The sequence below is a fragment of the Cyanistes caeruleus genome, chromosome 17 (genome assembly GCF_971803275.1).
Source record: "Cyanistes caeruleus chromosome 17, bCyaCae1.hap1.1, whole genome shotgun sequence".
NCBI classification, from domain to species: Eukaryota; Metazoa; Chordata; class Aves; order Passeriformes; family Paridae; genus Cyanistes; species Cyanistes caeruleus.
The window spans coordinates 16,760,208-16,783,680 of NC_141717.1; the positions used below are offsets into that span (position 1 = coordinate 16,760,208).

Consider the following 23,473-nt stretch of genomic DNA (forward strand, 5'->3'; position numbering starts at 1 on the left):
TTAACCTGGGTGGGGACAGGGGAGGAAGGGGAATATTGGCTTATACATAAGTGTTTGCTTATTTCTTTCTATTTCCTTAATAGCACGGGCAAACTCATTTGTAGGGACAGCACAGTATGTTTCTCCAGAACTGCTGACAGAGAAATCTGCCTGTAAAAGGTGAGGACTATAATCAGAACTTTACTGACTCAGTCAGGAACCTGTCAAATGGAGAGGAATGGATAAATCAAGCAAGCAGGCTTAATATTTTAATGAAACAAGACGCTCGAGTATTTAAAGAGAGTTTGAAATTCATCTATGTTTTTGAGTTCTACTAACAGGATTAGGTGTTGTTGGAAAAGGAGGTATGTGTAAGGTGAAGCTGGATTTCTTGCCCATAAATATATCAGAAAAACTTTTTTCTGTTATCCAAGTAATTATTTTAATTACATTTTATATAAGATTGCTCAAATATGGTATTTCCTGCAGTAGTAACAATGGAATGTCACATGCTGTTCAGTTAAGGAGAAGGCTACAGTTTTCTTTGACTTGTATTTAGATCAACTTTAGATCTTTTCTAAACTGTACTTAGGATTTGCAACATTTTAAAGCTCATCTCTCTCTCTCTCTGTATGAATTATGCGTTTAAGAAATTTCTTAATGCATTAAAATTACTAGTTGATGGTAATCTACTGACTGTGTATACCTATTTTACTGCAATAATGGAAGAATAAGCTAGGCATTGACAAATCACAGGTAAAAAGGATCTTTTATGTGAACAGGTGTAGTAATTTGTGCTAGCATTTCTTGAAGTGATAGAGATACCATCATGTCGCTGAAGGACATGAACATGTCTCAGTGATATGACAGGAAAAAGAAGTAACTCTGTTTTCTGACCCCAGTGTTTATAGATTCTCAGCAATGATCAGGGATTGGATAACTAAGTTATCACCTTCCCAATCACACTGGTCATGCAAAATGTCCATCAAAGAAGTTTCTCAGAAGGAATGTGTAAACAACTCATGTTTACAGTTACTTTCCTGGGAAAGTAACTAAAACTATGAAAACAAGATCAGAAGGCTTAGTTTTCAGGACACCACCATCAGATTTTTCACATCTTTTTGTCAAGAGCTTTTGTCTGTTTTGGCTAATGGAAAGACTTAATCATAATATCATCTCCTTTTAGAAGTTGCATAATGCTTCACCTGTACTGTACAGAAAACTCTTAATTTGCATAGTTTTAAGTCCTTGTTAGCATTTTAGTCTTTCATGAGGATTTTGAAGCTTTAATCAAATCTATGGATCTCTTACCTCGATGTAAAATAAGTTAAAAGTGTTCTTTCAGGCCAGCACACTAAACTTTCCTTTAACCACCACACTAAAATGTAGCTTTCCCTCACATACCATTATAGCTTGTCTTTTTTTGTGTGTGTGTCTTAAGAGAAGCTTTCAGTGAAAAAGGTAAAAAACAACTGCATTGTAATATATTCCCTCTCTTTTTTAAATCAAATATTTAGAGGAAAGTATTTTAACTCTGAAGGGACATACAATGAATTAAGTTGGCTGCATCTTTGAATCGTCATGTGGGTAATCAGTACTCTTTTCAGAATCATTACATACCCATTATTTTGACTGAGAATTCAGCTGTCTTCCACTTGTGCTTGGAGTCAGTTTTTATGGGACTGTTACTCTACAGTTTTTTCTAGAAAGTTCTGTTGCTAGCCTACTCTTCTGTCAAGGGCTGAAGTGAAAATAGTGTGGAAATTACACAAAGCATGTTTGTCCACTGCATTCATGCTATGTTCTAAGTAGCAGAAGGTAAAGACTTTTTCTTCTTAAATTGCGTTTTAAAGATTTCTTTTGTAAAAAGATGCTATGTTTTTTCCTTTGTTTTGAAGCTCTGACCTCTGGGCTCTGGGTTGCATAATATATCAACTTGTAGCTGGATTGCCTCCATTTAGAGCTGGGTAAGAGATTTGAGCTCATTATTACATGTGGATAATAAATATATTGTCTCTGATTGGATTGTTACCTTTCTACCAGCTCTGAAGTATTTTCATAATGCAGATCTGGTATTAATGTCATGCATGCTTTTATTTGTCATTTTTGATGTCATGAAGTTGCTTAGACAGCTATGACTAGAGTTCCTGTGAGAGAGATTCCTAAAGCTAGCCTAGGATTTCACATGTAATTTGTGCCATGATGGTAACTATGTAACTATATGTGAAGAGGTTTATAAGCCATATCCTCAACACTCTGTTGATTCATTTGAGCTTTTCTTGTTATTTCTCAAGTATCTGGTGATTATAGGATCATAGCACCCCTTCACCCTAGGAAGATTTATGGGAATGTAACTTGTAGATTTCTTGTTTAATATTTATTATCTTGTTTATTTATTATTAATAAGTCTGGGTTATTCAGGTTCCAGTGGAAGAACCTGGGAGAACTAATAACAAGAGTTAATATTTTTCTCTTCTGCAGAAATGAATATCTTATATTCCAGAAGATAATAAAATTGGAGTACGACTTCCCAGAAAAATTTTTTCCCAAGGCAAGAGACCTTGTGGAAAAGCTATTGGTAAATATTTGTGCTTTTCTTCTTGAATGCATTATGCTTGTCTTGGTCAATTTTATAACTGACCAAGTACCTAAATGCCTAATTTCTTGAACCAAGAGGTATCACTGAAATTGATTTGTCGTTAAATGGTTTGGTGACATTGGAAACATTCAACTTACGTAGTTCTCTTTTCTGAAAGTTTCTATGCACTCTTGCAAAACTTATAATAGAACATCTGTAAGCATTACTGATTGTGTAAGGGACGGTCTTGAAGATCAACATCTGTTATTGAAGAACACTTCATTTTTTTGATTTTTTTTTAAAAAAATCTGAATTCTAAAGTAAGGTCAAAGAGTGTCTTTTTGTGAAATGGAAGCAAACAATTCTAGATACTGTGTATTACAAAAAAAGTTAAGATTCAAATACTTAGTTCCTTGTTTTTGAGTTGTATAATGGATCATTTAGTTCGAAACAGCATTCTGTACATTACAGGCAGATATATTCATTCTAGTATCAATCCAGTTGCTAGCACTCACTTTACGTGTCTCAGTAGTATCAGCCTAAGAATTACTGTGCCTGTGAAGGTTTGACAAGAAGGAAGAAAAAGTGGTTTTGTTCCATCAGTGGGATTATAGTTGTGACACTCAAGTGAATATGCAGAGAATATTTTAGGTGTTAGAAGCTTTTTTAAGTTCAATAGTCTATCACATTAGCAGGGGATGAAGAGGAAACACTTACCGTTGTGGATGATGATAAATACAACCTAAAATGCCTATGAGTGTGTTCCTGTATTCAAGACCAGTTCTATGGCCAAGCCAGTGTCTCCTGAATGGTGAAGTCCAGGTTGTATTAAGCTGGTTGTATCCTGAGAACTGTGTCATTCTGAGGTGCTCGAGAGGTTGATAATTGACACCAACTATAGTTCCACAGCTTCTTGCATCATTAGAATGTGATGGTGTTCTAAAATGAGGTGTGCTTCTTCAGGCCTTCTCTGTATATTTGTTTCAGTCTTTACAAAGAAGCAAAGCCAAAAAATTGTGTGGACCTAAAGAAGTGCTCCTGTTCTTAGATCTGTGAGCTGATCTAATACAAAATGTTGTTGACAGGACATACTGACAAATAACATCTTTTGTTATAAACAACCTCCTTATATTATAGATATGTATGATTAGGACAGAGGGACAAACTGGTTTTACGTTTTCACATGGTGCTTTGCAAATGTGAATTAATGCTTGCCCTTTGTCATTATTTTATGCAGCTTAGCTTAATTTTAATTTGCTTAGGTTCTAGATGCTACCAACCGATTGGGTTGTGAAGAAATGGGAGGATATGGACCTCTTAAGGCTCACCCCTTCTTCGAATCCATTGTATGGGAGAACCTACATCTTCAGACACCCCCTAAACTCACAGCATATTTGCCTGCTATGTCAGAGGACGATGAAGACTGTTATGGAAATGTATGTTTGTCTACTGCTATATTCAGCTCTGATGCTGCCTGAGACTTCCATTATAGCATAATTATAGAATATTAATATAAATAATATAAATGTTAATATAAATATTTTCACTGAAACTACTGATTAGTTATATTTTAATGATTATTTTAATACTAAGAAACTAATAAAAATTGCTAGTTAAATTTTTACTTAAATCAGCATTTGTTTTCTGATAAAGTGAGTATTTCGAAAAAACAAGGCTGGCTTACTTTTGATCAATCATACTTTTTTGTGTAAATGTCTGCTGATCTATAGGGAACAGGGTGGGGTTTTGCCCAAAAGCAAAATAAACTAAAGCATGCTTAAATTAAAAGCCACAGTTTAGAAAAAATAAGCTTTTTAATAAAAGACATTTAATTAATTCATTTTGTTTCTTCCTTTAGTACGACAATCTCCTGAGTCAGTTTGGTTGCATGCAAGTTTCTAGTTCTGCCTCTTCCCATTCACTGTCTGCTGCAGAGACAAGTACACCACAGACATCAGGAGGAAATATTGAACAGTATATTCATGATCTTGACAACAATTCCTTTGAGCTGGATTTACAATTTTCTGAAGATGAAAAGAGGCTACTTCTGGCAAAACAAGCTGGTGGAAATCCTTGGTAGGGTCTTTGAATATAGCTAAATAACTTGCACACCAATAAAGAACCCTGAAAAATAAGTGATTTTGATTCAAATTAGTATTTGTTAGTCTTAGTATTTTCAAGTAAACAATTGGCAACTAGATTTTTCTTGGCTTCTCTTTTTAAAGCAGGTTTTAAAGCAAAACCCTAATATTTCTAAAATTTACAAGGTCTAGAAGATGATGTGGAGTGTGTTTATAAGATAGGCAGAATGACACTATCCAGTGCTGCTGAGTCTTTGCTCTATGGTCCTAGAACTAGAAAAGGTTCCTCTTTTTTTATGGATGCCATAAGTTATTGGAATTTTTTGCGTTATAATATTCTGTGGATATCTAACCAAAATAGCTCCAGACTATGTAACAGCATTTCTTTTCACTCTTTAGAGAAGTCTCTCATTTGTGAATTTTTGTCATTGTTTTTGTTCCGTGGGCAGGTGGAAGGGGTAGCATTTTGTTGGTTAGTTGTTTGGTTTGTTTGGGGTTTTCTTGTTTCTTTTTTGGTGCTGTTCTGTTTGGTTTTATTTTTTTCTTTTTGGGTTTCTTTGTTTTGTTGGGTTTTTTGTTGTTGTTGTTTGGGTTTTTTGGTTTTTATTTCATTTTTTGTTTTGGTTGGTTGGTTTTTTTTACCCCTGTCAAATTTCAGAAAAAACTCTCTGGTCTGGACTAAGGAAGAGTCCAAAACTCCTGTACTAAAGTTGTTCAGGACTCTCATGGAAAATTACATGTTAGGAAGTGACATGAAAAGCCGCTTGATCATTACAGCTGTTTCTGAGAAAGCATTACTTCTGGAGTAATAGTTATTTTCCTTTTTCTAAGGCATCAGTTTGTAGAGAATAACTTAATCCTAAAAATGGGTCCAGTGGACAAAAGAAAGGTAAGGGCTTTTCTTAATTTCCTGTAACAAGATTGAGCTGTCAAATTTTTGCACACTTGCAGTGTAGATGAAGCAGCCTGTTTTAAAGCTTCTTTGTTTAAACAATTTGTCACCTATAAACAAGTTATTTTTAAAAATTCAGTGTTTTCTTGTGATAGTTTTTTTTCTTAATTTATGATTTTTCTGCTTTTGTGATGTGCTTTTGATTTCTTTGAAAAGCCTAAGTAAATCTGCTATATAATTTTGAGATTGTAGAAAATAAGTGTTTGCTTGTCCTCTTCCTCCCAATCTGATATAATCTAATAAACACTCTTTCTTGATGCATGTCTGAATGTGGTTTGAACCACAAATAACAAAAAATTATGTACAAGCCCATTTTTTTTCTCAACTGTGGTTTTTTTCATGGATCTGACTTTGTGCCTTTATCCTTAAAGAGGCAGAGGTGTTGTTAGAACAGCTTAAAGTGTTAGCTTCAACAGTTTACAGATAAGCAGGGTGCATCAGCTTTAGACAAAAGAGAATCTTCTTTCCTCTAAGTTACTACCTGCTTCTTTGTAGTCTTTTCCACAAAATCATGACTACTGATTTCTGTGAAAAACAGATTCTGTTTCACTCGGTACTGCTAGGTGGTTTATATTTTGTTAAAATTTGTAGATACTTTCCTAAAATAGTACTTGTGTTTTGCCATGTAGTAGAAATGCACTGCAACACCCTAAAAAAGGAGTGAGGTCAAATAGGTATAGAAAAATTAGACACACACACCCCCCAAACACAAATATACCATCCTAGCACTGAGCTGGTTTTATTCTGCCTTTGTTGTTCAGTTCAGAGATGTGTAAATTTAAATTTTTATTTCCCTCATGTTTTTTTTGCTTTGCTGCTTCTGCTTTTCTTGTTAGGGATTGTTTGCACGTCGGCGCCAATTGCTGCTTACAGAAGGGCCTCACCTGTATTATGTGGATCCTGTCAATAAAGTTCTAAAAGGAGAAATTCCATGGTCTTTAGAGTTGCGTCCCGAAGCCAAGAATTTTAAGACATTTTTTGTTCACACGGTAAGTTTCTTTTCTGAATTTATTTGTAAATTGCTCTAAGGTCCTTGGGCAATTTCTGTAAGTTATCAAAAATATTTTTCTGGAGAAAGTATAATTGCTTAGATATAAAGTTTCGTAGTCCTAATTTAAAACAAAACTAAACAAAAACATTAACAAAGTCAACCAATAAAAAAGGACAAAATCTATACCCCCCAAACAAAATCAAATAATAATAAAACAAAAATCATACGAAAACTCACTCTGGTATACATGTTTATCACAAAAATGCAACTGTATTTTTATTATTAGGGTTTAAATAAGCCATAAGTTTTATGGGTTTTGTGGGATTTTGGGCTTTGAAGAATGTTCTTAAGGACTTCTAAAATTTAGCCCCCTTTGTAGTGAATCATGAGAGGTGTATAATATATTTTCAGTTGACTGCTTAAAAATATTCAGGTGCTAGATATATAGTTAATCAGTAATATATAATTTATATAGCTGTAATTGAATTTAACTTTCAGAAAGTTAATGAACTAATTTTGGATAATTACTGATAGGTGCAGAATTACTACTGCTTTTTGGTTAAACTTTGTTCGGAATAATCATTAAAATGTTGTTCACTTATAGCCAAACAGGACATATTACCTGATGGACCCAAGTGGGAATGCTCATAAATGGTGCAAAAAGATACATGAAGTTTGGCGGCACAGATACCACCAGAATGCTGCAAAATAGTAAAGCTCATCCAAAATTTCCCAGTTTCCCTACTTGCTGCTAGAACTCCGTGTGCAGCCGATCAGAGGAATCTTTTCAGCCCACCTATTACCATCTCAAGGGGAAGCATACGTCTGAAATGTTCTTGGGAGTTGTTTTTTTTTTTGGTGTTTTGGGTTTTTGTTTTTTATTTTCTTTTGTTTGTTTGGGGTTTTTTTGTTGGTTCTTTTTTGTTGTTGTTTTTGGGGTTTTTTGTGTGGGTTTTTTGGTTTTGGTTTTTTGTGGTTATTTTTTAAGAAGAAAAAAAGGAAGAAAATCAAAAACCTAATGGAATTCAGGGTTGCTTTGCTCTCTCTCTTCGTGCTTCTGTTGAGGCTTCCACATGCATATCATTGCAGTGAACATCTTGCTTTTGTGCACTCCAGTTTCTGCTGCAGACTAGTAGACAAACCTTGCATTACCAGCCTCACTTGATTTAAAACAAATCCACACGCACACACACCAAATCATGTACCAGCCTTGCATTTTATAGGGCTGGAGTCTTCTGTGACTTTCAGATTATCATTTAACTGTGTTTCATCAGGGAGCTTTTTTATGCCTCTCCTAAGTACCACCTCTTTGTTTTCCTTTCCTCGCAGTCCCCCAGCTTACTGGTATATGGCATTTGTAGCCAGGTCAGTTCACTCTTGTGTAATTCCTAACATAGTTCTGGTTGCAGGATTTGTGTGGTACTTTTGTAATTATGTGAATGAATCAGATGTATTTTTCTGGCAGACAGGCTCCAATGATAAAGCTTTTGAGAGAGTAAAATGCTGAACATAGCACTGAAATTTCTAAAACTGAAATGTTGGCTTCTGAAGCATTTTAAACATTAAGTCTAAATTTTAATATAAGTCATATGTGTGTTTAATCAAGGGACAATAAACTTACAAGCATGCTTTTAACTAGTGCTAACTAAAACAAAAACTAGTTAGTATGGGGGAGAAAAGGCTACTATTGAAATAGTAAATAGTTTTTCACCTTTTCAGCAAATGAGGGCTAGAAGCTTTCTTTCCAGGGTGTGCATGTGTTGTGCATTTTAGTGGGGCCAGCCTATTTAATTGGGTAGAGAAGGAAGCGTGAAAACTTTGTACAATTGACAACCTGACCTTTTTTTTGTCTCATTGGGTAGTGAGATGTCAATTCTATTTTTGGTCCTTGGCCAAACATTCAGGAACTCTGGAAAAAATGCAAGGAATTGAAATATAGATAATAAAGTAATCTGGTGAGAAAATCAAAGGCAAATATTGATACAAAGAGGAAAATATATGGTACTAAAAGCATATCTATAAAATGAAAATATTTTTCATATCGATCTCCTTTATACTCTTCAAATTATGACTGTTTTTTGTGGTCAAACATTTCTTGTTTGTCTTTGTTACAAAGACACAGCTTCCTGTGTGCTAAAAAACTCCCCCAGTGATATTTTCAACATGCCTGTGTTCCTAAACCTTGCAGAGGGGAATGACCTAGGTCTGGACAAAGGCATTCCTTCCTTGTTTTAAAAGCAGTGTAAACATTACCCCTATTCATTCACTCACTACACATACCATTACTCTGCATTTTGAGTTGTCATTCTATGATGTGTTCTTCCTTCCACCAAAGAAAGGTTTCTCTACAATGTTGAAAAAACTTATAGGCTACTGTTTTCAGGAAGCAGTATTTTAAAAACAGTGGTTTATCAGATTTCTCAGAAAATACATGAATGTTGAATATTTTCTTGTACAGGGTGAAGGAGATTTATTACTGATCTCTTAAAAAACTGTTATGTGGTTGAACTTGATGGCAGTTCAGCTTTACTCGTCTTTAGAAGAGACAGTGCAGTTGCCTTTTCTTTTGGAGCAACTGTATTCCTGTCGTCTGTATCCCTCCACATACAAAAACCTGAGAGAAGCAAATCCCTTGCTTACTGTGTCTGGTGTTAAGGGAGAGAAGGGGTCCTGTAAATGGCTGAGATGAGGAAGACAGAAAAGTGTTCCCTTTGCATCATGATAAATTTCATCACATACAAAATACACTCCTTGTTACTCAAATTCGAATAGCACAGTGCACCTTTGATCTATGTCTGTAGTAAGCTATATGTTCCATTCTAATCAAGGTGCCATGTAATTTAAGTCTGTTGCAGTGCTATCCGTTTGTTCTCCAGCTGTCAAATTCTGGCCATGTGTTGTGTCCACTGGAGGCAATCCTACCACTTTCAGTTTTAGTCTCTGGTGTAGAGATCTAAAGAGACATATTCCCAACTTACACAGGAGAGTTTGGCGGTGATGGAGATTCACAGTGCCACCGCTGTTCAATGTGTGACATAACTTGGTCTCACATAGAAAGTCTGGCAAAATGACCTCCATTGGCTTTTTAACTAGGTAGAAATCTAGGTGTGCTTAAACATGTTTTCTGTAATACTTAGATTTTTACCATAGCAAATTAATTGTTTTTTCACACCTTGAAAATCTTCTCTCAGTAGACTTTCATTGTGCCCACCAAAGGCTTTCAGCGAGCCAGATCTTGGTAGCAGTAAGCTGTCAAGAAGGTATCAGAAGGTTGATGTCTGCATCCTAGAAGTCTTTTTTTTTTTTGGGTTTTTTTTTTGTTTTTTTTTTTTTTTAAATTTACAATGCTGTTATTGGAGAATGGTAAGCATCTTTTAGAGTAATCACTCCACTTAAAACTTCAGTATTCCTAATCCAGTTTTACTTAGCTACTGCTTTTTTTGGGAAGGAACTAGAACTTTCCTGGGAGAGGTATTTCTATTTCTTGTACTACATGTAGAATCTGTGGGTTTGAAAGGTGGGAAGAGTATGGAGTGAGGCATCACAAAGCATTTGCGGATTCAAGTATCAGTTTGTCCACTTAAATGTGTGTTGACAGGTGCTGCATACAATGGAGGGCTAATACCCATTTTAAATGCTTTTGCCTGATGTGGGGTAAATTAATATCTTTGTCCTGAAAATCACTTCTGTGGTTCATGGGAGTTCATGGAATGAAATGTGCAAGGGAAGTTCTTCAGAGCTGCACATAGGCCAGGTGATTTTTCTGCTTTTAATTCAGGGTTTTCAAAGCAGAAAAAAAAAGAAATGTAGGTACTTGAAGACTCTTAAGATTCCTCCTTATGCAGACCATACTGAAAACCCAGTATGTTGATTCATTCCATCTCTTGCAATTTGAACAATTGCCAATCATTTATGAAGAATTTGGTCAATAATGTAATTTTGCTTTGAACTTGTATTTGAACTTTAGAAAGGTATTTATTCCATTTTTTTCTCTGGTGTGGCGTTTAAGAAAGAATGAAGTACTACTGCCCAGTCACAAGTTTAAGACTACTTTATTTAACTGAGAAATCCGTTTGTTTCCATTTGCCTTAGAGTCCAGTTTGTAAAGGTTTTGTATTAAGAAAGAGTTACTTCAGATGTGATGTTGAGGCATTGTTAGCAAACTGATATTACCTATTAAGATTCCATTTGTTAGGCATTTAGATGCTGAAAAGATAAAATTATCAGTGCTGTGTTCTACTTTTCTCCTTCTGACATGATTTAATTGTGAAGTATCTGCTATAGATGTCTGAAAAGAATTGTGGATTGCAACAAAGATGTGATGATTCTAATCAGCGTTCATAGTTCAAGATGCTTAATTTAATGTGCTTGATACAATTACATTTTGTGCCGTGAATTTTGAAAAATTACCAGAACTTCATACATGTAAATTTTCTTTTGAATGATATAGTAAAGTCAGAACAATTACTTCATTTGGCCTGTGGACAAAACATTTGATTTTATCACCTTGCTGAGGAGAAAACTTGTGTATTAATAGTTGCCCAAAGATGTAGCCTCTGGATGGATTCTGATCATTCTTTCTATTAGTAAATTGCACAGATAGGTATGGTATTTATATCTGAAATTTTCCTGAATGCCTGTAATACTTCATGGAAATATTTTATGAATCAAATGGAAATAATCCAGCAAAGCCTCGTGATGCAGACTGTCCATCAGTTGATCAAGTGAGCTTATAGACAAGTCGTTCTGTGACCCAAAATGGCATGTTTTTATTTATGATTGATAATTTCAGAATGTTTCCTCTTTCATAGAAGAAATGACTGTTATGCAGCAAAGAGTTGGAGAGGTTCTGAAGCTCCCAATAGCCTGGTTTTAGAATAAATAGAATATGCTGAATTGGAAATGTCATCAAGTCCAACTCCTGGCCCTGCACAGGACTCCCCAGCAATCCCACCATGTGCCAGACACCTTCTTGAACTTGGGCAGGCTTGGTAGTGTGACTGCTTCCTGGGGAGCCTGTGTTCAGCCACCCTCTGGGTGAGAAACCTTTTCCTGACACCTAACCTAAACCTCCTGTGACTCAGCTTCATGCCATTTCCTCAAGTCCTGTCCCTGGTCAAGAGAGAAATCTGTCAGCTGGGCAGTGGATTGTATGTAGGTGGTTGCTGTTCGAGAAAGCTTCCTATGGCTATGTACTAACTGACTTGAGCTGGTGGATGTTTGAAATGGTAGCAGAACTGAAAATTACTATATCTGACAAAAGAGAAAAAATAGGAACCAGGAACCATAATAAATTTTGATAGTTGTATGCTGTTTTCAGGTTGGTGGCAGTCAGTTACATGTGTAATATGCTCTACCTGATTTGTAGCTGTAACTGTGATGTACAGAAAAAAGAAAAAAAAAAAGAAAAAAAAAAGAAAAAAAACCCATCCCAAACAAACAAAACCCCTAACCTCCCCTCAACAAACCATAAAACAATCTCCCCTCCTCCAAGAACTCATGAAAACAGAAGCAAATAATGCAATGCTATAAGATACACTTTTTTGTATTTTTATTCTTATAAGGTTATTTGCTGGCTCTTGTTGGCCTCTAGTTCAGTCTGTGTTATTTAAATTCTAATATATGAATTACTTGGATTGAATTCATGTTCGGGGCCATGGTGTTGTATGTATTGATGTACAGCCTTGAATGTGAATAATTATTGTAAACTATATTTTACACCTTTTTTCTGGCTTTATTATATAAATTTTCTATTGGTCGATGATTTAATCATATCTCATAATTTAATGACTGTTTATTCTCCCCTCGACAGATCTCTGTGCTGTAGACGTGTAGTTAGTGACTGGATGACGGATTTCACTTATGCTTGGTAGCCTGTAATAAAGACATATAGGGTTCCGCGCGGCCTCCGCCTCTTCCTTCCGCCGTGGGGCGGGGGGGCATGGGGCAGACGGGGACGAGCCCGCGGCCCCGGCCCGGCGGCGGCTCTGTCGCAGCAGCGCTGCAGCCGAGGCCCCGGGCCGCAGCTGCTCGGGCGAGAAGGGGCAGGGCGCTGTTCCAGCCAACGCTTCCGGTGGGCGGTGCGCCGGGGCCTGGCAGCCGGGGCGGCCCCTTCCGGCGGTGGCGAGCATGGCGGCGGAGAACCACTGTGAGTTCCCGGTGCCCCCGGCTGGCGGCCTCGGCGCGGGCGGGCCCTGCCGTCGGTGTAGCTCGGCGCCGCTGCCCGCTGCGGGGCCCGGCAAGTGGGTCCGGCTGAACGTGGGGGGCACCTGCTTCCTGACCACCCGACAGACGCTCTGCAGGGACCCTAAGTCCTTCCTCTTCCGCCTCTGCCAGGCCGACCCCGACCTGGACTCGGACAAGGTGAGCGCGGGCCCCGATGCGCCTGCTCCCCGCTGCGGGCCCGCTCCCCGCCTGCCGCGCTGAGGGTGTTCTGCGCCCGGTACCTGCTCCCGCTGTGACGCCTGCCCAGGCGGCCGCCGGCGTGAAGGGAGCCCGGGGCCCGGCGCCGCGGTGAGGGGCAGCAGGAACGACTTTGCTGCCGCGGAGGGAGTCTTTCTGAAGAGTGTTGCTTAATGAGTGATGTGGTGCGAAGCAGTTGGGCTCGTGAATAACAAAACTTCTCATAAATACAACAGAGACCACAGTATCGTTTTTACGTTTGTGTAAATTTTTTATGTTGTCTGGCGGGGTTTAGTTTTAGCGTTTTAATGGAATGTCTGCGTGCACTGACAACTGTTATTTCTGCACTGTCATTATTCACTTGTTCGATTACAAGAACCAGAGCAAAGTACTTTTGATAATAATCTCTCAGATGTAGCATTCTGTCTTTTCAGCAGTTCTTGGAGAAAAATGTTGTATATTCTGCATAGATTGCAAGTAGTGGCTAAATATTTTGCTATTCACTCTGACTCATTTTTAGTAGAGGAAAAAAAGTTGTTAAGACTTTATTTGTGGTATGGTATGTAGTACTGGATATAAAGTACATAGTGTTGGCACTGAAGGATTTTGGAGCATCGTGAGCAAAAAACGTTTTCCAGTACAGTCAGGAAAAGGAAGGAACAGCTAATAACCCTGTAACCAACAGGTTGAAAATGAGGAGTTGATTATTATATATGACTTTTGAATTTTTTTCAATTAAGTTAATAGATTTCATCCTTTTTTCAGGCATAACTTCTAGAAAGGATGTTTGAACACCTAGGATAGGGAACAGGACGTAATGTTCCTGAGTTAGAAGAAAGAAAAGTTGAAGTGTGGTGGTGTGGGAATTGTTTTGTTGTTGTCCTTGGTTTTGGTTAAGGTTTTTATGGAGAAATTAAACTAACCTATGAAAGTGAGTTTTAAAAATGTAGGTGGCTTGCTGATAGATCAGCTGTCTTTGGGAGAGAGTAGGAAAGTGTTCCTCTAAGGTTTCTTAATTAAAAAATAAAGCACTGTCATATGCTCTGGCAGAGGGGAAGGCCAGCTGTATCCTGGGGTGCATCAGGCCCACCATTGCCAGCTGGGCAAGGGAGGGGATTGTCTCCTCCTGCTCTGTTCTGGAGTGTGGTCTCACTTTAAGTCTTGTAGCCAGTTTTGGGCACCGCAATATCAGGAGGATCTCTTAGAGAGCATCTGAAGGAGGAACACAAAGTTTCTGAAGGGGAAGCCATATGAGAAATAGCTGAGGTCACTTAGCTTCTTCAGCTGGAGAAGAAGAGACTGAGGGAAGGGTCATTCCTGTCTGCATCTTCCTCCTGAGGGGCAGTATTGATCTCTGTTCTGTGTGACCAGTGACAGGATCCAAGGGAATGGCATGGAGCTGTGTCAGAGGACGTTTATGTTGGATATCAGGAAAAGGTTCTTTCCACAGAAGTTGGTTGAGCACTGGAACAGGCTTCCCAAGGAATGGTCATGGACCCAAGCCATGAACTTGACAGAGCTCAGGCACATGGTGGGATTCTCAGGGCTGTGCTGTGCAGGGACAGGAGTTGGACTTTATCCTTGTGAGTCCCTTCCAACTCAGAATATTCTGTGATTCTGAGATTTCCTTAGTGCTGCTGTAAAGAGCTGAGAGGCTTCAAGAAAGAGGTAGCATGTTGGCCTTTAAATTGCCTTCAGGTATTAATGTTGAATAGGACAGGGCAGCCTGTCTCTTGCTGTTAGGTATGTTTCCACTTGTAATGGAAGAAAGATTAACCTTTGGCACACTCTGTGGCCAAACTAGTTTTGAATGGAATAAGATAGTGACATTGACTCTCTGAATTTAGTATGTTTCACAGTGTCACTCGCAACTTTGTATTTATAACTGTTTGAAAATCATTTCAGCAAATGAATGAGCAGTAGTGGTCGTATTTACTGTTCAGAATAGGATTTATTTATCACAGTATTTAAGTCTTGTTTTAGAGATGAATACATGAAAATAGACAAGCAGAGCCTTGCTCACCTTTTTGTCATTGTTAGCTAATTTAATGCTTTTACTGCATTACTGTTAATAATTTACATATATTTTCCTGTTTCAGCATCTTCCTATTTTAGCTATATACCAATTTTTCTTTTGCAAACTGTTTTAACATTCTTTTAACTTTCCCCTAAGAAGATTGTCAAACTTTCTGAATAAGGTTTTGGCAGTAGTATTTATGCTTGATTTTTAATGCCTTTCTAAAACTGGCATAGAATCTGTTAAAGAAGAAAGCACACAAGCACTGAGTGTTTTAGAAAAATCAAAATCTTCCTAGTAGCACAACCTTGACTGTCAGCATTAAGAACTATCTAAATTGTAGTCGTTATTCTAAGTAAGAGATACATTTCATTTGTCCGTGAAATTTCTGACGTGTCAGATGGGTTGTGTTACTGATGTAGTTTTGATAAGTACTGCTAGTCTGCAGACACTCATTAGGCTACACAGTTTGTAAAAACTTCACTAGTTCAGTATTTTAAAAGCACAGATGATAGGGGAGATAATTATTTATAAATCCAGATTTAGTACCAAATATTACTGTATTTCTGTGCATGTTGCTGCCTTTATCAGAGCTCAGAATATGTAAATTGTGTCATTTTTTAAAATATTCGTGTTAGAGCATATAGCCTTGAGCCAAGAGCTCAAGCATAACTTGAGCGTATCCTGATCCAGTATTGGATCCCAATGAAGATAACTAATCGGAAATGAATTTATGACATTTCAGCTAGTGTTTTAGTGCAGTTCTTGGGGAGATGGTTAAATGAGATTAAGGAGGTGAATGTATTTGGTCCACCTTTTGAGTCCTACTGGAATCCTGTACTGGATTCTAGCATCCACAGTTCAAGGTCGTAACAGGGCAGTGACTAGTCACAAGGTGAAATAAGATGATTTGGTGAAAAGTTTTAAAGAACAAAATTTATTTTGGCAAGAAGTTTTTGAACTGACTTCTCAGTCCAGAAGAACATACATGGCGGCAAGGAATCTATTGATAGTGAAGCCTGTTCAGTCTAGTAAAGGTGTTGTGAAATCCATCTAGCAAAGTGTCAAACTATAGATGTCCTTGCTAGAAAGTATATAATATTAGCAGTGACAGTAATTATTTATTGGAATGGTTAGGTTTCACTGCTACTTTCTAAAGGTTAAATTTCACTGTAAATAAATTGAGTTCTTTGTGTGTTTTAAACTAAGATCAGGGTAAGTGTTCATTATGATTCCTTTAAGCCTCAGTCTCTATAAAGATTGAAGTGAAAACATTTGCAACTGGAATACATGATCATTTAATTGCTTTAGTCAGTATTTTTACAAAGGAATGAACTTGTGAGCTACACTGACTTTTCATTGGTATGCTGAACCAGGTGATTACTAGGTTTCCTCTAAAATTCCATGGTGTTTGTAACTTGAACTAAGCATTAGTGTGGGAGAGTGGTAATAAACACATGCAGTCTTCACTGATCATGGGCAGTGCTGTCTTTTAAATGGTGTCCTCATAAGCACGTATGAAACTAGAACTAGAAGGCCTAGAACTTACAGACAAGAAAAAACTCTTGAGAGGAGAATGTAATGCCGAAGTAGAACTGGGTAAAGATACAAACAGCCATGTGATTAACTAGCAGTTTAGGGTTGGATACACAAAGACAGCGTGCATTTGTTTTGAGTTTTCTTATGAAGACTGTCAACAATTGCAGGAAAGACCTCTGAGTGTGGGATGATGTGACTACACTGAATAGAGAGGAAACTAGAATTTCTGCTGCTGTTCCAGTAACCATTAACACCTGTTTGTATAAAATACATCTGAAAGAGAGAGAACTTTGAAACGTTATTAGAATATAGATTTTTCTAACATTTGTGTTATTCACCTGAAGTTTGGTAAATGGCTTCAAAAATACCTACGCTTGTTGTGTCAGCAAAGATTCAAACTTGTTCAAAGCTTGTAGAAAAACAATTTACTAGTTAGCAGAGGAAACTGCGTAGCTGGAACATCAAAAGCTATTAATACTTAAGCTAGCAAGCCTAAGGCTAGTTACGTACATGCAAACTAGCTGCCTCTTTAAATTGTCCAGATCACATTGGATCACATTTGCAATTTATTATTTTATCTTACAATAAAACTGTTTATATTGAAAGTGTCGAAATGCTAATTACATGTGATAATACAGTGTGCTTTCATGTGCATGTGGTTGAAAATAGTCCTGATAATATTCTGAAAGACTTAGGACCTGTATTTTTAGAGTACTAGGTAGAGCAGATGACTGCACTTCTATGTCAGCTTGTATTGGATTTATGTTTACATTACTGTCCTTAAAGAGCTAGTGTAATCGGCTTTTCTTAGTGATTTCAACATGAAGTACTTAGCATACATTGAAGGCTATTCAGGCAGCTCACTCAAAAGGAGTGATAAAGCATTGTCTGTAGGAAGATGCTGAGGAAGTAAATATTTTGCTGCAGTCCTGTGCATTATTTGCATATGGTTACAATATTCTTTACTGATTGGTTCATCTTTTGGCTCTTGGCTCCCTGGTGCTAGTGTGTAGTGTATCTGAGCTGTCAGGTCAATGTTCAAGACACACATCTTCCTCTTAATGTTAATTAATGCATATTTTCTATGTCTGTAATCTGAGTAAGTGACTTTAGTGTGGAAGTTAGATGCTCAAGTGAATCCTGCTGACAGAATTTGGGTTGCACGCTGCTAGAATTTAGCCAGAGTTCTTTAACTGTTGATATTTATTAATGTAAAAAACAAAAAAATTATTACAGCAAAAATTATGGGGCTTTTGTGTGCCTTCTTTTTTATTACTTTTCAAGACACCTTGTTGTCTGAAAGGCTTTGTAGAGTATGACACTAGTGAGATGGTATTTTTTTCATGTATGACCTCTCATAAAGTAGAAGTTGAAAGACAAGGCCTGATACAGCTTCTTCCCTTTGTGGTTTCATTTGAAGCTTGTTTAGTGTATAGAAATCAACTCAGAAAAAACTAATTTCAGATAATGTAGGCCTTTAAATTATTTTTTTTTCATGCCTTTTGTGCAAGGAGTGAAGCAGCCATTGTTACTTAAGATTTCATTTAGAGCTTTTAGTCACTTTGCTTCCGTGACCCACCTCTCTATCTCTGTAGTGGTATTGAGCTGATGACTGGCATTGCTTCAGAAGGTGATGTGAGAAAACACTGCAGTGTAAAAAATTACAATCATCTTAAGGAGGGACATTATTTCTAGAGATTTGTTTTTCTTAACTGGGAAGACTTCTAGTTTTGTATGTCCTGTGTTTCTTAATGCAGTTCAGATGATGACCAAGTACAGGGTTTTTTCCTTTAAAACAGAGTTTCTTTTTATCTGTTTTGGATCTTTCTTTCCAACCTCACTGGTTTCTTTTCCTTTACTAAATAATACTTTTCAGCTTATAATTCATACAGTTGTTCATTCAGCTATTTTTATTTCTTTGGGTTGTATCTGTAGATTGTACGTTCCTGAAGTGTTGCGGTAATGTAAGTATATTTATAGATGAAATATTAAAATTATACTACTTCATCTATCTATGGTTTTGGTGCATAGTCTCACTTTTGTGAGGCCATGAGCTTAGATCAGAAGAAATTGCCATTAGACTTCATAGAGTATTGTCTGGTCTGGATGTAGGTTGACTGACAGCACGTTTTAACATGTTAGCATTTTCTTGAACAGTTAATTTTATACAAAACTATAAACTCCTTCACTTCTTCTCAAATGACACTGTGTTTAGGTGTGTAAAGCATTTAATTGTAATTGTAGAAAGGATTTATGGCTTTTGTAGTTCAGGCTGTCATCTTTCTACATTCTACCAATCCTGGTTAGACAAGTGCAGTTACTCAGAAACTAAATCTCTGTACCTGAAAATACAGGTACCTGCCTTGTTTTTTTTTTCCCAGTGAAACATTTTAGGCACTCTATGTACAACAAGTAGAGAGAGCTTTCAGGTATCACAGTTCAGTAATCAAACCTTTTCGTGTAAGCATTAATGTTCAAATGCAGAGGATAGAGTCAGTAGAATTTCTTTCATATGGAAGAGCAATTATTGCTAGTACCTATGGTTTTGAGGGAGCATGATCTACACATAGCTAGTATTATTAGTAATGATGACTTTTTGAGTATCTCCTGTAAACTACTAGAGTATTAAAAATAAGTAAAAAAGTATTTGGGGTGCTGCCATAATCTCTCCGGTATATATCTTTAGATTATCCATTGCACCAAAGCCTTATGTACTAATGGATTAATACAATCAGTAATCCACTTGACAGTAGTAAGGAGCAGTGGATCCGCTAGAAATCTCTCTGAATCTTCTTTCAACTTCTGGTCAGCACAAAGTATGTCAGTACTGTCCTGATTGTTGGGGTTCACACATAGATTCTAAATAACATAGGGATTATCAATTTTACGTCTTTATCTCTTTGTCAAGAATATCAGCTCTGCAGGTGAATTTTTTGAACTGTTTTGCAATTCACAAAACACTGTGGTCTCTTTGGTAAACTGAGCATTAATTTGGTCTGTTCATCTATTCCTTCACTTGTCTGCATGAGATGGGTAGGAATTGCATCTTCAGTGTACTTTTTTCATTTTTGAAGATGCATTTACAGCCCTTGCTTGGTACACAGCAGTTCTCAGTGAGAACCCTAACCCTAACTGTGAGTATTTGTATATCTGAGCTAAGACAAAAGCAAATGTTTTTAGAGCAAAGTATTGAGGTTAAAAAGAGTTAGGTTTGTTTGCCTTTAATAAAAAAAAAAAAAATCAAAACAAAAAACTGGTATTTGAAGCTCACTAGAATGTAGACTTCGTTCTGATTCTTCAGGCTCCCAAATAAAATTTCCTGGTTATAAGAGCTATTTTTAACCTTAACTTTCAGTGTTCTCACTTACCACTTAGATCATGTTAACAATGTTGTTAATCATTGATAAGGTGTTGGAGGATTTATCAGATAAGAAAAGTTGTGTATTGGATGATTTGATTGATCAGTCTGACACCATGACAGTTGTATTGTTTAATTCCTTTTATTGTCTTTAATAAATCCAGCTTTCAGGACTGTGGCTACGTCTGAATACCTGCTCGCTGCAAGATGAATATTAGCTCCCAGTTCCCACTTAGATGTTCAAATCATTGTGGGGTTTTTTGTTTGTTTGGTTTGGGCTTTGGTGTTCTCTTGCTTTGTTTTGGGTTGTTTGTTTGGTTTGTGTTTGTTTGTTTTTCTAATCTAGGATGAAACAGGTGCCTATTTAATAGACAGAGACCCAACCTACTTTGGGCCAGTGCTGAACTATCTCAGACATGGGAAACTGGTCATTAACAAGGACCTAGCTGAGGAAGGTAAGACATTTCTAAATACTTTGTTTGCTTGCCACTTACTATTTCACTTCTTTTGAGTCAAACCAAAATTAATGGCAAACCTTAACCAGTGTAGCATTTCTATCTGTTTCAAGCAAAACTGATAGGTATCAGGCATTTGTAGGATATGGGGTTATTTGAGCATTTTGAGTATGATTCCTGATTTCACAACCCCCATTCTCAGTTGGAACATAAGCATTCAAACCAGGGGGGATATGCCTTTTGTTGTGTAATCGTGTATCTTTCCTGTGTGACTGTGAAATACTTGGGTTTAGTCCTCTTTAAGCAAAAGAATGCTGCCTAGGAAACAAGCTTTATAAGATGTAAAGCAAGCTAAAAGTGAAGCTCTGGCATGTTCAGATGTGTGCAATATGCTTTTAAAGACTGAATTCTGCCCCCAGCTTCTCCCTCCTTGTTCCCAGTTTGTATCAATTTTACCCTAATGGAGGATGACTGTTTTAAAACATACAGTAATAAAACTGTATCAATAGCATGTTGAAGAAATTTATCAAAGAGAAATACAATTTAACAGTACTAGGAGGAAAGAATATGAAATACATTTTCCATGTGTATTGTTGAGCATACTGTGTATGGAGAATAGGTAGGCCTTGAGTAGAAGCAGTATGTGTCCTTAAGCTTTTCTTAGTTTCAGATTCTTAAGATCTCAAATGACAGGAAGAAAAATTTTCTGTTTGCTAGCAGTTGCAGAGATTTTTAATGGGATTATTTAAATTTCTCTCTTATATTCCAGCCTGAGGGAGGGCCTGAGGTATGGTGGTCTTACCAGTCTGCTATGGAATGGTATCTGTGTGCATTTTTTTTTGTTTCTTGCTTCATTTTGTATGTGAAATGGCATCAGTTATATTTGGGATATTTTTAGGGCAATTCTTTAGAATGAGCCAAACATTGAATTACATGTGCCTGAAAGAAGCCAGAATCATTAGGTTGGTGAACTGTCTTATTATAGGGAAAAATAAATAATTTTCTGTAGCTGTTGAGAGGATAATCTTATGAGCTAGTTGATGATTTTGGCGTAGAATCTTTAGTTACACTGTCTTCCCAAAAAATATTTTCCTACTAGGTGTACTGGAAGAGGCTGAATTCTACAATATCACATCTCTAATAAAACTGGTAAAGGACAAAATAAGAGAAAGAGACAGCAAAATCTCACAGGTGAGGTTGTTTTCTTGTGTGCTTTTGATTATTTGTCTTATGACTAGTAGTGACCGGGTTCCATTTGTTTTTTTTATTTAACTCCTGATTTTCCCAGTAGGATACTGAATGGATGCCTCCATCACTGGATGATCTGCAGCCACTAGTATACAAAGAATAATATTCTTAATTTCTGGCTCCTGCCAACTTGCTTGCAAAGTTCACAGATCTTGTTCAAAAACTGAAAAAATTCTAAGTAATTGGTCCAAAATGTCCGGTAATAGTAGAATTTGTCATAATATCATTTCTGGAAATATTTGTTAGAGAGCAGCTTTTGTAAAACATAGCTTTCTCATTGACTTTTAAATGCTCTAAATATGATGAGGTTGCCTAACTAGGGTATATCTGCTGTTTATACAGCATGTTTATGCAGCATAAGTACAGATGCTTTTTAGCTCCTGTCATATATTTTTGTAGCAAAGTTTCTTCATTTGTAAGGCTCTGTGATTGAGAAGGTTGCCTCTTCTCATAGCAGCTCATATTTTCCATGAAAGTAAATGTGATAAAGTTTGTTCTTTAATTCTGCTACTCAGGCTTCCCTGATAACTGAGTCTTCATGGACATATTACAAACTTTTATTGTTATTGACAAATTTCTCTTGAAGCCAGGTTGTCGGATCACAGGATTGCTCTTGCTCTGATAGCGTTTACTATAGGTCTCAGCCAAAATGGTCCTAATTCATTGCTCTGGATGGTTCAAAGTGGTGTTGCTTACCATTTCTAGAGTAAGGGCAACTTCAGACACGTCACAAATGCAGTGAATTCCATGCCCTATTGAGCATCTTATATTTTTTCTTGAAGGTGCCAGTCAAACATGTCTACAGAGTGCTGCAGTGTCAGGAAGAGGAACTCACTCAAATGGTTTCCACAATGTCCGATGGCTGGAAATTTGAACAGGTAAAAATTCATGGAATACAGTTAATGTAGTCTTCTAAAAAGGAGTATGAAGTATCTTTTGTGAAAGAGGAATATCAATTAAATTCCGTGCATCTTTTTTTATTCGGTCATTTTTAGAATTTGGATAAACATATACAGCTAAGTTAAATGTGTTTGCATTTATCATAAAACAACAAAAAAGTTCCAGGAGGTAAATTTTGCTGACTTTCTATAAAAACATCTGCAGCATGTCTGAAATATAATTCTTCAGTGTCTACACATGGTAGTTGAAGGGTGAATCAACCAGAATTAACTAATACTAGTTTATATGAATGGTAGGCTGGATGTGAAGAGTTCTGGGTAAAAGATGAACTTGGGAGATAAATGTTTGCCAGGCCCAAAGAGTGGTTCTTCAGATAAAAAAACTGATACACAAAGAAGGGTGAACTTTACCCTGTGTGGATGTGAAGCTTGACAGCTGTGAGCTCTGTGAATGTTTTAGTTTTTTTCAGTGCAAAGAAATAGCTTTGTGTGTACATTCAAAAACACACTGTAAAATCACAAGATCTATCTGACATCTTTGATAGTTGGTGTAAGAAATTGACCGTACAGCTGCTTCATCCTTCACATTCCTAATCCAGCAGGGTATTTAAACTGCATTGGAGCAATGAATCTGTTAACTCTGAAACACAAGTGTTCATCTGCTAGCACCTTTTCCAGTGTCTGATGCTTACAACAGGAAAAATTGAAATAAGCACATGCCCATTATCCTGTGCAGTCTCTAATAACACAACAAAGCAACATTTAAAAAATGCTTATGACACAAAGGTAGAAGAGAATATTTTGTTTATATTTGATAAAATGTGTAAGGTGCTAGTGACATGGAGACAGCTATGAGCCAATAGACTAAACGGGCACAGAGTGAGCTTTTTATGCTTCAGTACTCCACTTCAGGTATTTCCAGGTCTGTTTGCCGTGCCACAAATGTTGTTCGATTCCCTGAAAAAAAATCTCAC

At 37.0% G+C, this 23,473-nt stretch overlaps 2 protein-coding genes across 22 annotated transcripts in view; both read left to right on the top strand.

Moving 5' to 3' along the window:
- The window catches only part of PDPK1 (3-phosphoinositide dependent protein kinase 1), a 32,506-nt gene extending 20,027 nt beyond the window's left edge, over nt 1-12,479 (top strand). For all 16 annotated transcript variants that reach the window (XM_086854068.1, XM_086854069.1, XM_086854070.1 and 13 more), the window contains 8 exons: nt 84-159; nt 1,878-1,946; nt 2,461-2,557; nt 3,820-3,993; nt 4,416-4,633; nt 5,470-5,527; nt 6,427-6,579; nt 7,186-12,479. In XM_086854068.1, the coding sequence (XP_086710194.1) occupies nt 84-159; nt 1,878-1,946; nt 2,461-2,557; nt 3,820-3,993; nt 4,416-4,633; nt 5,470-5,527; nt 6,427-6,579; nt 7,186-7,293 (953 nt within the window). In that variant the 3' untranslated portion in view covers nt 7,294-12,479. The remainder of the gene's footprint in view (nt 1-83; nt 160-1,877; nt 1,947-2,460; nt 2,558-3,819; nt 3,994-4,415; nt 4,634-5,469; nt 5,528-6,426; nt 6,580-7,185) is intronic.
- Nucleotides 12,480-12,528: 49 nt separating this feature from the next.
- The window catches only part of KCTD5 (potassium channel tetramerization domain containing 5), a 38,346-nt gene continuing 27,401 nt past the window's right edge, over nt 12,529-23,473 (top strand). The window contains exons 1-4 of one of the 6 annotated variants that reach the window (XM_086854085.1): nt 12,529-12,944; nt 20,244-20,352; nt 21,452-21,543; nt 22,383-22,478. In XM_086854085.1, coding sequence (XP_086710211.1) covers nt 12,711-12,944; nt 20,244-20,352; nt 21,452-21,543; nt 22,383-22,478 — 531 coding nt within the window. In that variant the 5' untranslated portion in view covers nt 12,529-12,710. The remainder of the gene's footprint in view (nt 12,945-20,243; nt 20,353-21,451; nt 21,544-22,382; nt 22,479-23,473) is intronic. The other 5 variants (XM_086854084.1, XM_086854082.1, XM_086854087.1 and 2 more) reach the window with 5 other exon arrangements.